We start from the raw sequence: 16407 nt of genomic DNA, 5'->3' as shown, positions 1-16407 counted from the left end.
GAGCTTACTATGAAACCAACCCGATCGCCCCCCAAACACGGTGAAATAGCACGGATTGACAAACGGCAATTCCGTGCATAGATGACTAGGAACTCCGAAACTCCGTGCATAGGAGAACCATATCCCCCCCCCCATTAACTTCAATACGAGGCGGAGGCAGTCACGTGACTTTCTCTCTACGCTCTCCCATCACGGTGAAATAACACGGATTACAAGTCCGTAAATACACAACATAACAATTAAAAAAAGACAAAACAATATATACTTGTAATAATAATCTACAAAGTGTAACTAGTAACTAAAATTTTCAAATAATTGTAGTGGAGTAAAAGTACAATATTTGCCTCTGAGATGTAGTGGAGTAGAAGTAAAAGTACTGAAAATTGGAAATGCTCCAGTAAAGTAAAAAATACCTCAAAATTGTAATTAACTACAGTAAAGGTACTTAGTTAAGGTTGACAAACTGCCTGTCTCTCTTGTCTGTAGGTCTCCAGCTCTTGGTAGACACTCCAAGTAAGCCTTCTCTAATGAGGATGTCTGATACTGTCACTGTAAAAGAGACCAGCGACACTATGAGAGGCCTGGAGACGGAGGAGAACCACCACGCCACGCCGGCCGTCGCCCCCGACGACGACCACGGCGACGGCCCGACCAAGAGCGACTGCAGGTACTGTAGGCCCGTCACAAGTATTACATCACCGTCTAATCGCAATTATTTGATAGAATCGCAATTATTTGATAGAATCGCAATCATTTTTGCATAATCGCCATAATCGTCATAATCAATTCCATTTAAAAAAAATGACATATTTTGAAAAAATGTCAAAAATAGTGGTAATAGCAGATCTATGAGCTCAAAACGCGTCGTAATGCGACACGTTTTGAGCTTATAGATCGGCTATTTCCACTATGAACTCATTCAGTGCCAATTAAATAGAAAAATGTGTGTACTGTGCCAGCGATTTTCTTACCTTCAAGTAGTCACAGAATATTTATCTCCAGTATGATCGATCCCCTGACGGTTGCTAATCACTGAGGGTTTACACCGTGTGGTTTCACAAATGCAAACGAGGTCATCGCGACCTCGTTGACGTTAATTGTCTGCCTTTGAAAATGGCATGTCTTGACCAAAAATACATAGTAAAAAAATAAAGTGCACAGGAGCAGAGATGCAGCCTTTTTAAGTAATAACTTAAACAAGAAGTGAATGGAGCAGCAAATCTTCGGATCACGATATCTTGGGTTCTGTACGGAAAAAACACGTCATTGGCACTGAATGAGTTAATGTTTATTTTTAAGTATATAATTAAATGTGTTATTTGTCATATCTGCCCTGTGCAACTTTTGTTTCCAAAAGCTAAAAGCCAAACAGAAATGTCATTTTTATTCATAATGTTCCGTGAATTTTCAACGACAGAAACACAATGAAATCGTTAACACATTCCATGCCAGAGTTTAATCTCATAATGTACTCACCAGTGCCAGCGTTTTATTGTTGTTTTTTTGTTTTTTTCATGTTGCCACAGACCTCGCTAAATAAGTTAAAAGTGCGCGTTCATTTGGTTCTAAACACACAGCGGATCTGTGAGAAACGGCCAGCGAAAATAGTTTCCAAATCCGAGCCGCCATCTTGAAGATACAGCGGATCAACGCTAAACCGTGATCAGCGAGGAGAAAAACAACAACCGAGAAAATCGAGTTTTAAACAGGATCCCAGACAGGAAGCGGATACGATCGGAAAAACCGGAACCCGAATAATTCGGTTTCCGACCGGAAACCGGAAACGGAAATGGATAAAAAAAAATCACACCCTGTGTGAAGTGGGCGGTGTCTTGCTAGCTAATCACAATACTGAATGGAGTCAACCAATCATGTACAAAAGATAAATACATTTATTGAAACACTCTTTATGATGGACGAAACCATAACTTGAAAAAAACCAATTTTTGGTTTTTTTCAAGTTATGGTTTCTTATATAGGGCTATGCACATGTGTCATGTGACACTGGCCAATCACAGTCCTGAATAGACTGTGATTGGCCAATCACAGCGCAGGATAATTGTACAAATTTCCTGGGCCCAGATCACAGCGCAGGATAATGTAAATTTTTCCAAATCTCACTTATAGGGGCGGTTTCACCGCCCAAAAATTCGGAAAGTGCACCTGGGACAATTTCAATGGGAATCGGCGGTTCGTGTAGATCTACGCGATTGGCACGCTGCGGCTTTAAATAGGTTCGCGTAGATCTACGCGATTGGCATTCAATGTGTTAAAAGCAAATTATTTGCGTGATAATCAATCGTCAACTTAAATTTGTAATGGTGACAGCCCTAACTGCACGGAGGAGCCAAAAGCCCCGCCTCAGGCCTCGGACCCCCAGCAGCAGCAGCTACAGCCACCTCCTCTTCCTCCACCTCCTCCTCCACCTTCTCCTCCTCCTCCCCCGGCTCACACCCAGCCGCCGTCTCAGCCGCCGCAGCCCGAGAGAGACGTCGGCGGCTGCTACCAAGACAAGGACGAAAGTCAGGTAATGAAATAAGAAATAAACCGGTTTTCACCAGTGGTGGAAGAAGTACTCAGATATTTTACTTAAGTGAAAGTAGCAATACCACAACGTAAAAAAGACTGTTACAAGTAAAAGGCCCTGTGTTCAAACTGTTACTTGAGTAAAGCCACAAAAGTATTGGCATCAAAATATACTTAAAAATACCAAAAGTAAAGGCACTAAAATGTTTGAAAATAACAGATCTGCAAGCTAACAACGCGTCGCGAGCTTGTAGGTCAGCTATTTAAATGGTATAAAATGGGGCTGAAGTGTTTATGTTTTTATAATGTCATAATGTATATCTGCAAAGTAGCTAGTAACTAAAGTTTTAAAATAATTGTAGTGGAGTAAAAGTACAATCATTTTTCTCTGAGATGTATTGGAGTAGAAGTAAAAGTACTGAAAATTGGAAATACTCCAGTCAAATTGTACTTAACTACAGTACTTGAGTAAATGTACTATAGTTACTTTACACCACTGGTTTTCACGCATCGGGCGTGTATGGCTGCATTCTCCTCCTCTCCCACGGTCCCCCCGCCTGTCAGCCCATTTTCCCCTCAACATTTCGCCTCACCCGCCCACCTCCCTTCCCCTCTAGAACTCACCTCAATCAACTCTCAGCCGCTCCAATTTCCTTATTGGAGCGCGGCGTGTCAGTCGAAGGGGCTCGGTTGGGTGTCATGGGACTGAACTAAAAGGTATATGTGCTAGGAGATGTTTGGGGGGCGGGGGGGGGGCAAGGTGGGGGCATTATTGGGCTTTTGTAATGGCAAGCAGAGTTGAGCAGGAGAAATAATTGCTTTCCGATACAACGCAATAGCTGAGGGGCCCCGGGGAGCCTCTGTGTGAAGCACAACCAATCAATTGTCAGATAATTGAGTTATGAGAACCTTGCACAGGCGATACCGTAGAAGGAGAAGAAGAAAAAAAAAAGCCTCTACCCGGTTATTATATGCTTGAAGGTTGTGGGTGGGTGGGTGGGGGGAAGGGGAGGGGGTGCAGCGTTGCAGCGTCCAAATTTCGTTCCCCCCCGTCCTCTCTCTGCTGACAGGGTAGCGGGCGAGCAAGCTAGTCCTCTCCTCCCCCCCCCCCCCCCCCCCCCATGCGCTGACATTTGGCTTGGCTCTGCCTCAGTGTTGTTGTCATCTGAAAGAGTGCTGAGCCTTTCATATTACGGTCCTCTCAGAGACGAGGCCCTCTCTCCTTAACCCATTAACACCGGAAACGCATCCGTGTGTCATTTTAAGATTTATTTGGGCTATTCAAAAATAGCAGATATACAAGCTCATAGCGCGGCACCGAGTGCCAGGACCCCCAGAAGCAAAGATTTGAATAACAAATGTTTCCTTTATAAAAAATATATATATATATTCAAAGATTTGCAAAAAAAAACACTATTTTTCAAAAATAGCAGATCTGCAAGCAGTGCCGCGCTATGAGCTTGCAGATCTGCTATTTCCCAAAGAAGAAAAAAAAATGACACACGGATGCGTTCCCGGTCTTAAAGGGTTAAGAGCCGGTCCAATACCATGGCAGTCACAGAGCGCAGGAGGAGAGCACAGGCTGCAGCCAGCCAGCCAGCAGTCAGTCCCTCTCCACTCCGCTTGTGAGAGCCAAGAGCCATGGAGGAAGGCACATAATCTCCGTCTGAAATCCCAGCTTATCCACCAACTTCTCCCATGTCACTCCTGGGGGGGGTATGGGAGGCAGAACAAACGTATTTTTGAAGCCATCTGTCTCTTACACTTTGCAGTTTTTTGATGGCTTGCTGCACACAAGGTGGAGAGGAAGGCATTGTGACCGTTTCCGTCGGCCATCCCTCTTTAGAGTCTAGAATTCAGATAAGCATTTGAGGCAATGTTTAGGCTAGAGCCTGACCGCTGACAGACGTTTGGGTCCGATTCTTAGAGAGTCCTAGACGACCGATTACCGATGTTTTGACAGATATTTTTCCAAAAAGTGATTTTTTTTAATCCACTTGAAAGACTTTGATTTGATTAAAGTTTGTATTTGATAAGTTTTAACGTGAGCAAGATTTTAAGTTTCGATAGATAAATTAATAAACACAGCCTGAACCACTTAAGCCCTATACAAAAATGTCCGATATAGCTGATCTATTAAGCTCACACAACACGCTGCGATGAGATGTGTTTGTAGGTCTGCTATTTATGAAATGTTTTTGCCTATAATGACATCCCCCAAAATGGCAACGCCAGGCTGAAAGTGGTTGAAAATCGGGACGCATCGGTTGCATACTTGCCGATACTGATATGGCTGTAGCATTTTGTTTAGGTTCGTCTGCATTGCCGGACGTCGAATCGTTCAATGGAACTGACACGGACACAATTTGAGGTCAACAGTTTATAGCGACAAGTTTTCAGTTTGCCGTGCGCACACAGGAATGTGGGATATGGGATCCTTTTCCCTACGAGTGTTGTGTGGAAACAAAGACTAGATTTATACTAATTCATGAAAAAGGGCAAGCTATTTCTCTAATGTAGCTCAAAAATAAAATAAATTCTTTATATGACAGACCGTTGTAGTATATTATGGTGACCGTAGCCATGTTTGGAGTTTAAGCCATAGTTTATCTTGTCAACATTTTTTTTTTAGTGGACCTGTTTTATTTGTATTTAATTTAGTTTTGATTGGTTTGACTGGTCAAGGTATTGAATACATCCTTGGGCCTAAAGTTGTTCTGATAACCGATACCAGTATCAGAAAAGGTGCCGATACTGGCCTATAATGCTGGTATCGCCAGTCTATGCCGATCCGATACCACGTCATTTATCACATGACGATATTTCATATACAGTCATATTTTGAATGCTTCAGTTATTGCACAACTGTTTCATACTCGTACTGTACTATTTCCTCTTTTTATTACTTTTAATAATTGTTGAAGTGCAGCTACAATTTAGTAATGGAATTGTAATTTATTCCTAGATGTGGTTAGATGTGGAGTAAAAGTATAGACAATTGGAAATACTCCAGTGAAGTAAAAGTACCTCAAAATTGTACTTAAGTACAGTACTTGAGTAAATGTACTTAGTTACTTTACACCACTGGGTGTATCGGTACGTCTCTACTTGGGCCGTTTGCACACAATGCTGACATCATGTCTCATCTCTGTCTCATTGCCCACCGTACAGCGACAAGCGCCCGGGCAGTCAGGGAAGCGGGCCAAGGTACAGTGGCAAGAGGCATGTCTGTAACAAAGTGTTTTTGTTTTTTTTGCTTGGTGGACCCATCAAATTCATCCAAATGTTTTTATTATTAACCCTTTAAGAACGGGAACGCATCTGTGTCATTTTATATAGCTTTGGCTATTCAAAAAATAGCAGATCTACAAGCTCATAGCGGACAAATACAATTACAATAATTATTTTGGGGGTGGAGGTCCACTGACAAATACCTATCATTTTGGGGGTCCTTGACATGAAAAAAGTTTGAGAACCAGTGATATTATAGCAACATAATCTTTTTTTTCAAAGAAACTGTTAGGATTTGGGAGACATTGGTAGAATCCCCCAGAAGCAAAGATTTGAGTTAAAAATGTTCACTTTAAATATATATATTTATTCAAAGATTTGTGCACATTTTCACGATAAAAAAAAAATTTGCAGATCTACGAGCTTGTAGATCTGCTTTTTTTATCTTATTAATATATCGTATAAATCTGTATTTTTGAATAGCCATAGCAATCTAAAAATGACACACAGATACAGTACGTTCCCGGTCTTAAAGGGATAAGTTGTAATTTATATATATATATTTTTTCTATTCATTTATTTTTTCAGGGTTTAGGGTTGACTTGCATAAAATGTGCTTGTTTTTCTGAGGGGGGGGGGGGTGTATAAGGGATGTTCTGCTTGTCTGCACGTTGCTGTCAGAGATGTTCAGAGCCATCACTTGATCACACCTTTGCAGTGATCTTAACTCATCATTAACACGTTTTTATTTTTTTCAACATTTGCCACGTTGATGACTTGAGAGAGCATGACGTAGTCTTGAAACTCTGGTGAAAAGAAATAAAAACATTAACAACCAAGTACATTGCTAGTGTGCACATTGTTTTTTTAATTAGATTTATTTTTGGCCTTGCATTGCACGGGAACCTGTTTTTTCTTTTTCCTTTTTTTTCTTCCTCTTGCCTATACGTCCCTCATAGCACTTTGGTTTGTGGTGTTTGTAACAAATCTCTCTGTCATCCATCCTGACTACTTCTTCTTCTTCTTCTTAATCATCACACCTCTCCCCCCCACCAGTCTAACTCAAAGTTTAAGTTAGTTCGGAGCCTGGCTGTTTGTGAAGAGTCCTCTCCTCCCCCTAGTACCTCCTCTGATCTACCACCAGAACATCAGGTAACCCCCCCCCCCCACCTGTTCTTCCAACAGTCAGCACCACCACCACCAACCCTCCAACACAGTGGTGTAAAGTAACTAAGTACATTTACTCAAGTACTGTACTTAAGTACATTTTTGAGGATTTTTTTCTTTTCTTTAATGGAGTATTTCCGATTTTCACTGCTTTTACTTCTACTCCACTATATCTTAAGAGGCAAATATTGTACTTTTACTCCACTACAATTATTTGGAAACTTTTATTAGTTACTTTTCAGATATACATTATGATATTATGAAACGTACATTAACCACTTTAGCCCTATTTTACTTTTGGTAGAGTAAATTTTGAATTCTGGACTTTTATTTGTAACAGTAACTTGTTTACTTGTAATATTTTGCAGTATTTTGCAGTATTTGTACTTTTACTTGAGTAAAGAATTTGAGTACTTTTTCCACCACTGCCACCGACACACACACCTAACCCTATATCCTCTGGTGTCTCAACTGTCATTTCAATACATATTCATAACATCCCCATTAACGCTCCCCTATAATGTCCAAACAGCCAAAAGAAAGGTACATACCGTTATAAAGTTATTCCCCTCTTTTCACCAGCTGTATTCCTTATTTCATCCTTGAGCAAGTTGAATTTCCTTAGCTTTTTTTGTTTGTTTTGTATTTCATCAAAATGCCACCATTTGAATAACATGTTTTTTTCCTCTCCAAAAATGTTGCTTTTATAATTTATTTTCACAAATGTTACAATTATCTGCAATTTACTCTCAGTAGAGCTCCTTAGCCCATTCAGTCCGGGGACGCATCTGTCATTTTAGATTTCTTTGTGTGCAAAAATACACATTTGTAACTCAAATCTTTGCTTCTGGAGGTCTCTGGAACAAAATATTTTACAAATGTTCGCTTTAAAAAAATATATTTAAAGATTTGCAAGAATGTTCACGATTTAAAAAAAAATGGCAGATCTAAAAGCACATAGCACGGCACCGAGTGCCGCGCTATGTGCTTTTAGATCTGCTATTTTGTAATAGCCCAAAGACGTCTAAAAATGACACACAGATGCGTTCCCGGTCTTAATGGGTTAAAACTAGAATTACGTGCAAATCTAGTTGGAGACTCAAATTATGTCAGAAAGATATTACTAAATACCCCCCTAGCGATGGTAAGGTGTATTGGATCCCAGTGAATTTGTTGTTTTGTCAAGACTTATGTGACTAACTCGGATAGTAGATATATACCGCCTCAGCTGAATAAATACCAAAAAACGGCTATAAATGTTGTGCTTCGCTGGAAACCAGTAGCAAAATATACTTCTCTATGAGCTGCCTCCTGCCTTCTTTCCGTCCTTGACCTACGCTCCTCCTACTGCATTAACACATTGACTGCCAATCACGTAGATCTACGCGAAGTGTGTTTTTTTTTTTTCCAATTTCACCCAAAGACCAAGGAGATATGATTAGTTGAAGATCTAGACTCCTATCCACTTCCTTGTTAACTTAAAACTTAAAAAGTGTATTTCGGCTCCTGAGTACTTTTTTTTTTCAATGAAAAACTCTGGCACTGGCTAAAAAAATATGCAATAATTCTGGCAGTCAATGTGTTAACCCGTAAAGACCTGGAACGCATCTGTAATATTTTTTATTTGAGCTAAAAAGCATTATTTTACACTTTGGCTATTTAAAGAATAGCAGATATACAAGCTCATAGATCTGCTTTTTTATTTTATTGTGAAAATGTGTGCAAATCTTTGAACATATATATTTTTTTAAAGCGAACATTTGTAACTCAAATCTTTGCTTCTGGGGGTCCCTTGAACAAAACATTTTGAGATTTTGAGGTCCGAGGCCAAAAACATAGTTGGGGGTCCTTGACATGGAAAAGTTTGAGAACCACTGATTATAGCAACATAACTTTTTTCAAAAAACTTAGGATTTAGAAGACATTCGTAGAATCCCCAGAAGCAACTTTCGAGTTACAAATGTTAATATATTCAAAGATTTGCACACATTTTCCACGATAAAAAAAAATAGCAGATCTACAAGCTCATATCGATGCACTCGGTGCCGCGCTATGAACTTTCAGATCTGCTATTTTTGAATGGCCCAAAGAAATCTTAAAATGATGCGTTCCCGGTCTTAATGGATTAAAGCTCTGTTAGCAAAGCTGCGTACTCGGACGCCCGAGCTGCTTTTCAGTTGGCGAGCAGCGTCGAGTCCGCCGCTCTTCCAACGTAAACGTCACGCTTGTACATCATATCACGCAACTAAGTATACATTAGGCGTTGCACCCCCCCCCCCCCCCCCGCAGAGGGGGAAGAAAATCCCTACTCCCAGTTCCACGCGTCATGTTGTGTACTTGTTCTGCTCTCTTCCTACTTTTGTATTGACTCTGAAAAGCATTAAATGAGGCTTTTTTTCTCCTCCAAATCTTTTTTTTTCTCTTTTTTTTTTTTTTATCAAAGAGGAAGACTTATTCAATCCCAGTGCCTCCCCACCCTTTCCAACCCCTCGTAGGGTCTTTGTCTGCATCGGTCGGGACAGAAAAGCTTTAAGCCCAGCACTCTGGATGCATATGGGCTTTTCCCATGCCTCCCCGCTAAGCCGCCACAGAATGTGTTTAATAGACGTCTAATAAACGGAGGGGTTTGCTTTTAAAGTCGTTTGTTCTGATTCCAGGTGCATTAGACACAGTCCAGCTCTTAAGTGGCTCCAGAGAAGTAAATAAACGGTTGCGGTTGTTTCCCCCCCCCCCCCCCCCAAACCAACCTGCACCCCCGAGGCTAGTCCACTGTGGCTGTTGTTTTATTCCATCCGTTTTTCAGTTTGTTTTTCCTCGGTAATAATTCACACCACGTTCTCCACCAGAAAGCCCTCTGGCTCTTAACCATTATGGCAGAGTGGTAAATAACACAACAAGCGAGCAGGAGGCGCTTTCTAGCACCGCGGCCATCTTAGAGAGACATTTGCGCGTTCATGGTGATGGATTGTACGTATCGTCTGTGTGCCGACGCGCAGAGGCTAGCATGTTGGCTTTTCTAGTTTCACGTCTTTATCTATTACCTGACCATGATTTTGCGATTTCCAAAGGAAATAGAATTGTTAAAGGAGTAGTCAATCAAAAAATTACTTATTTTCTATCTGTTAAACACCCCAGATTTTTTTTGTTTTTGTCGCATTCCTAAGCCAATAATGTGATGACCGGCGGAAAGATGCTAATATCTCCTAGCCTGGCATGGCCAGAATAATATCACTGCGTAGATATTAGTCTCTGTGTGGAACCTGCATTTCTGAGGGGCAAATAAAAAAAAATGCCTCTGGTGATAAACCCGCCCTATATTTACATACTGGTCTCTGATTGGTCCCTCACAACTTCTTTTTCAACAACTTTTTTTTACAATGAATTTTGGCTGTGGCACTCAGAGCCAAAATTCCATAAATAAGCTAGGCACTGAATGAGTTAAGAGGGGCCAGACCTAATCTGCCAAGGACATTTTTTTTTTTGCAATGACAGATTCGCCTGGAACCAGGCTAAATGTCTCCGGTAGGAGACACAGTCTCCTTTGAGTCTCCGTCGGTCATCAAATTATGTGTCCGAATTATTATCGAAAATAAGTGAACTACTCCTTTTAAGGTGCTAATTTGCAAAAGCTCAATTTGAACCATGGTCTGTTGCAAAATGCAATAACCGTTTATTTTTATTTTTATTATTTTTACCTCTGCTCCTGTAGGATGAAATTCAGATCCAGCTCACCCAATCGTTTGACAAAGAGGAGCCACCGACACTGAACAAGAATGAGGAAGACAAGGAGAAGAGCAGTGACAAGCTGGAGAAGCCTGACCGAATGCCCAGGAAGATGCTATCCCGAGGTGTGCCCAGTTTAAAAGTCTCTCTCAACCCATTTAGACCGGGAAAGAATCTGTCATTTTTAGATGTATTTGTGCTATTCAAAAATAGCAGATATACAAGCTCATAGCACTCTAGATCTGCTATTTTTGAAAAATCGTGAAAATGTGTGCCAATCTTTTAAAAGCGAACATTTGTAACTCTAATCTTTGCTTCTGGGGGGATTCTACAAATGTCTTCTAAATCCTAACAGTTTTTTGAAAGAACTTTTTGTTGCTATAATATCAGTAGTTCTCAAACTTGTCAAGGACTCCCCAAATGAGAAATGGCCATATTTGGCCGCGGACCCCCATAAAATATTTTGTTACAGGGACCCCCCAGAAGTAAAGAGTAATTTTTTTTCGCTTTAGATAATATAATATTCAAAGATTTGCACACATTTTCACGATTTTCCAAAAATAGCAGATCTACAAGCTCGTAGCGCGGCACTTGGTGAATAGCCAAAGAAATCTTAAAATGACACATATGCTGTCCCGTAGGTGTGTGCCGATACACTAATTTCATGATACGATACGATATTGGGCTCACGACATCGATACGATACGATATATGGTACTTTTTTATTATGAAAATATATGGGGGGGGGAAGCAAATGCAAACAAATATTTTTGTTTTGCATTATTCAGACATGCAAACTTGTAGCTTTTCAGCTACAATAGCCGTTTTGAATTCAAATAGGGCAATAGTGTGACACCTGACCCAAAAAAAACCATGTTGTCACCCTTTTCACCTCGGGGCTGTTTGCATGCCTGATTATTATTATTGTAAAAAAAAACAATAATAATTTCCCCCTTTTTTTCAAACCAATATTTTTTTCCCCCAAAATGATACATATCGTCACGAAAACGTATCGCGATATATCGCGGGACGATATATCGGCACACCCCTACTGTCCCGGTCTTAATGGCTTAATGTAGTTTGCATTGTTTTGTTTAAAAAAAGGTCATTTTCCTTTTAACACATCGACCGCCAGAGGTTAATCTCATAATGTACTCACCAGTGCCAAGGTGTTATTGTTGTTTTTTTGTTTTTTTCATGTCGCCATAGATCTTGTTAAAATCCTTAAGATTGAGCCGTACACGGTCTGTTTACTTCGGCGACATCTCACTGTATCTCCCAGTGAAAACCACGTGTCAAACGGGGCATCCATGTTGTAGTTAGAGCGGATTACGTTAAACAGTGATATGCGAGGAGAAAAAACTACAGGAAGAGAATTGAGTTTCAGTTTCGTCTGTAGAACGAGGGCGGACGTGATCGTCAAAACCGGATCCCAAATAATTCTGTTTCCGGTCATCAAACCGGAAACGGAAAACAACAAACAACAAAAAAATTCCGAAAGTGCACCCGGAAATTTTTAGCGCGAAAAGACCGTGGACCGTAGGGCTACGGTCTCGGCGCTTAACAGTTGGATTTAACGGACCGTAGGACTACGTTCTTGGCGGTTAATGTGTTAACCACATGAACCGTGGCGTCCTTTTTCTGGGCATTTCATAATGGGTGAACATTCGTTAAAAATGGCAAGATCTACAAGCTCACACCTAGGAATGGGTATCGTTAGGATGTTATCGATTCAAACAAAACAAATGTTAGAATAATAAAATGTGTTTGCTCTTTTAAGAGTTGACTGACATAAACTCTTAACTGTACAAACTGTGTATAGTCGGACCTGAGATGGATCCATACTGAAATGTTTTGTCCTGAAAATACTGGTGTTTAAATTCAGCAAACGCAGTTTTTAAACTAATATTACGTCAATAATTGTCAACTTTTTAAGAACTGTGTTGAATATAAACTCTCATATCATGTTTATTCACTACTACTAGTGCTACTAATTATAATAACTTCATTTACTGTCTAATGCACTTTTTAAAACCGAAGTTGAAGAGCTTTGCAGAAAGCAGTACCGGTTGAATCGTTTGAGGATAAATTTATAGCTTGATGTGTTGTGGCCTCTGAGAGCAGGACTCTGTCCTAGCACACAGTGCATCTCGCTAGCACAGTAGAGCTAGCCTCAACTAATCACGACAAAGCGACACTCCAGTCTCTTTGGGGAAAACTGACCGAAGAGAGAAACTGAAGAATGCCACTGAGCAGTAACGCATTTGTGGTGAAACTATTAACTAGTGACACTGTTAACTAAGGCCGTCACGATACTCGATACGTACCGACAATGTACCGAAATTGATGTTTGATACAGTGTACCGATTCCGAAATCAAAGGCTCGGAATCGGTAGCCACTCACAACGCGTCGCACCATGTTGTGAGCTTGTAGATCGGCTATTTAAAAAAATATCTTGAAATAAAATGTGGCATATTTGGAAGATTTTTGAAACATTCTAACACAAATCTGGTGTGGGGCTCCCTGGCACAAAACATTTTCAGATTGGGTTCAGGGACAAATGCGTAGTAATTTGGGGGTCCATCACATGAAAATATTTGAGAGCCATGAAAATATTTGATAAGCCCTGGTTAAATAATAATTAAAAAAATGTTTTAAGCAAGCCCAAATAAGCAACTACACTTTAGAAACTAGACGCGTCGCAATTCAGGGCAATTGCAGAGTGTGGTTGCACCGACGCTAGTCGCGGGTCGCTGCCGCCGGGACTCGAGGAATACGCTGGGAGGAATAACGTCGGAGGCTGTGCCAATTACATTGTCACGTAACTCCTGAGATCACTTGCGTTTCATTTTGAGAGGATTGATCCCCCCAAAATAAGGTTTTTGCATCAAACGGTTACATTTTGTGCATTTGTGGCGCCCCCTATGGATCAAAGTGGAAATGCTTTTGGAGTTTCGTTGAGTAAACCACCCTCGACATGTGATTCAAATTTGGGATTGACTGGACGTTTCGTTCGTGATTTGTGGTCTTTTTTGTAAAACGGGCCCCTTCCGCTAACTTTGGAAGCCATTTACGGACGAACGGTATGGACTATCAAAATTCTGTTTCGCTCCAGATTATCGCATGGGTCCAGAGATCATGTGTACCGAGTTTTGTGAAATTTGGAGAAAATATGTGGGAGGAGGAGCTAAAAGTGTGTTTTGAAGAAAATTCGAAATGGAAATGGAAAATCTATCCTGACGCAAATGGGCGTGGCCTATATGGGGAGTTGCGTCATGACCCAAGGAATCTAGGGGAAAAAAATTTTATTCTAGGACCTACGGTTCAAGAGTTATAGGCCAAAACGTTAAGTGGGCTGTTATAGCGCCACCATGAGGCCGACTGGTGTAATGTTTTTTTTAAAAATAATTTCGGACTAAATCATGAACCTCCCCACCAAATCTGGTAACTATAGCTCTTACGGTTTCAGAGCAAAAAATATTTGAATTTGAGTTTTTTCACTTTTCCATTAAAGTGGATGGGGAAATTTAATGCACTAATAAATCAATATCAATAAAACTATGCAACCAATCTCTTAGCCTTATACAAGCGCACGATTCCCGGTGAGACCGGTCATTTTGACATATAGCACTAAATTGGGAAAAATAAACTGTGGGAGGAGACATGGTTTGAAATATTGTTTATCTATAAAGAATAAAGTTTATCTATAACAATAGTCTGGTTGCCCATTCGGGCAACCACACTAACAAGCCCAAAAAAACACAACCCGCAACTGCCAATATCAAGCAAGCAACTTTACAGACAAAGAAGCCCAAAGTCGCTTATAATAAGCGGACATGGCAACACTGAACGTTAGCCATGCATGCTACACGCTAGCTCCTCACTCTGCTCTGTTCATATGTAAACAGACGGACGCCTGAATATGTATGTGTTGATGCCCGAGGTAGCCACTGACAGGTCCTGGCAGATAGATACGTACGTACCTCTGTTCCGTTCTGTAGTGCAACGTTAACTGTTGCCAGCATAAGATAATTAAGGACTCTACAGCTAAAGGTCGAGAGAAAAGGCACTTCCAAAGTGTGTACATTCACAAGTGTTGTGGCTTTCATATCGTAAATGATTTTTTTGATAAAATCTTGCGTTTAATCAAGGTCCTTTGTTTTGTTTACTTCCGACCAGCGTCAAGATGGCTTAAATAATCAGATTTCAAAATAAGAGCTACTTCTATTGGAAACTTTTAATCTGATTAGACATTACATTTTTTAAGTGCCTGGTGCAAGTGCTACCAACTGGATGTAACTTTGAAGTTGGTGAAACTAACTTGAATCTATTGGGAAGAAATCAACAGGCAAACAAAATAAGTAATAAAGTCTGCTGGAATAAAATAATGTCCGTCAACTGAAGGGTCTTCGACTGACTGCTCGAATCGTCGATTTTCAGGGGGCAGCTCTAGGTACCTGGTACCTGGCATTTTTTGATTCTGTACCCAATACTACTCCAAATGCCCTGCGTCATGTCGCGTTGTGAGCTTGTAGATCGTCTTCTTTTCAGCAGAGAGATTTAATATAAGGGGGAAAAATTGCAGGGGATCAAAGAATATGAGGTTTAATTGGGTTTAGACGTGAAAGACTGAACGGTCCCTGTTGTGTGTCTGTATGTTTTACCTTGTCCTTTTGTTTGTTTGTCCTCATCCTCCTCAGATTCCAGTCAGGAATACACAGACTCCACTGGGATCGATCTCCACGAGTTCCTAGTAAACACCCTGAAGAACAACCCCAGGTGTGTTGAGACATAGACCAGTCACAGTTATTCATTACATAAGCACTATTTCTGCATAATCGTCGGGAATCGTTTCCATTCATCTGTATAAATTGACGTGTTGGGGAAACTAGTGAAAATACCCGATCTACAAGCTCATGTGTTGTGAGCTTGTAGATATGCTATTTCCGCAATTTTTAAAAAATGCTTGAAAGTATAAATGTATTAAAATCATGGCCTGTTTTGGCCCCTGCTTTTGCAAAGCCTAAAAGCCAAATAGAAATGTCATTTTTATTTAGATATTCCAACGTTTAATGCCAAAAAAACACAATTAAATTATTACTCGCAATTATTTATGCGTCAATTAATCATCAGCTAAAATGTCATGGTCGTGATGACAACCTCAGCCACTTCCAGAGGCGTTTTGTCAGCTGTTATCTTCAACTGACGATTTAAGCATGAGAAAAGAAAAAAGAGCTGCTCTCCAAAAGGTTACATTTTCAACACTTGACATTGCCATGAAGATTTCCTAATTGCAGTTATTTTTTGTTGTTGTTGTTGCCGTGCCTTAACATTCACAGGGACAGAATGATGCTGCTGAAGTTGGAACAGGACATCCTCGACTTTATCAGTAATAACGAGTGAGTGCACGCTCCCTTTGGCCCACTTAACCCATTGAGACCGCCGGGAACGCATCTTTGTGTCATTTTTAGATTTCTTTGGGCTATTGACATGAAACCGTTTGAGAACCACTGATATATATATAGCAACTCAGTAAAAAAAAAGAAAAAAGATAGGATTTAGAAGACATTTGTAGAATCCCCAAGAAGCAAACATTTGAGTTAAAAATGTTCGCTTTATGAATTTAAAGATTTTCACAATTTTTTTTAGATTTTTCAAAAATAGCAGGTCTACAAGCTCAACAGGTGCCGCGCTATGAGCTTGTATATCTGCTATTTTTGAATAGCCCAAAGAAAAAAAAGAAAAAATGACACAAATGC

General features: G+C 40.4%; 1 protein-coding gene across 7 annotated transcripts in view; it reads left to right on the top strand.

Moving 5' to 3' along the window:
- Nucleotides 1-16407, top strand: part of LOC308073618 (R3H domain-containing protein 1-like) — a 115303-nt gene that overhangs the window by 48237 nt on the left and 50659 nt on the right. For 5 of the 7 annotated variants that reach the window (XM_080412630.1, XM_080412626.1, XM_080412628.1 and 2 more), the window contains 7 exons: nucleotides 487-667; nucleotides 2329-2527; nucleotides 5698-5733; nucleotides 6814-6909; nucleotides 10634-10772; nucleotides 15349-15427; nucleotides 15988-16047. In XM_080412630.1, coding sequence (XP_080268756.1) covers nucleotides 528-667; nucleotides 2329-2527; nucleotides 5698-5733; nucleotides 6814-6909; nucleotides 10634-10772; nucleotides 15349-15427; nucleotides 15988-16047 — 749 coding nt within the window. In that variant the 5' untranslated portion in view covers nucleotides 487-527. The remainder of the gene's footprint in view (nucleotides 1-486; nucleotides 668-2328; nucleotides 2528-5697; nucleotides 5734-6813; nucleotides 6910-10633; nucleotides 10773-15348; nucleotides 15428-15987; nucleotides 16048-16407) is intronic. The other 2 variants (XM_080412629.1, XM_080412631.1) reach the window with 2 other exon arrangements.

Source organism: Gymnoscopelus braueri (assembly GCF_963280865.1).
Source record: "Gymnoscopelus braueri genome assembly, chromosome: 18".
Lineage (NCBI taxonomy): Eukaryota > Metazoa > Chordata > Actinopteri > Myctophiformes > Myctophidae > Gymnoscopelus > Gymnoscopelus braueri.
This window is presented reverse-complemented; position numbering and strand designations above follow the sequence as displayed.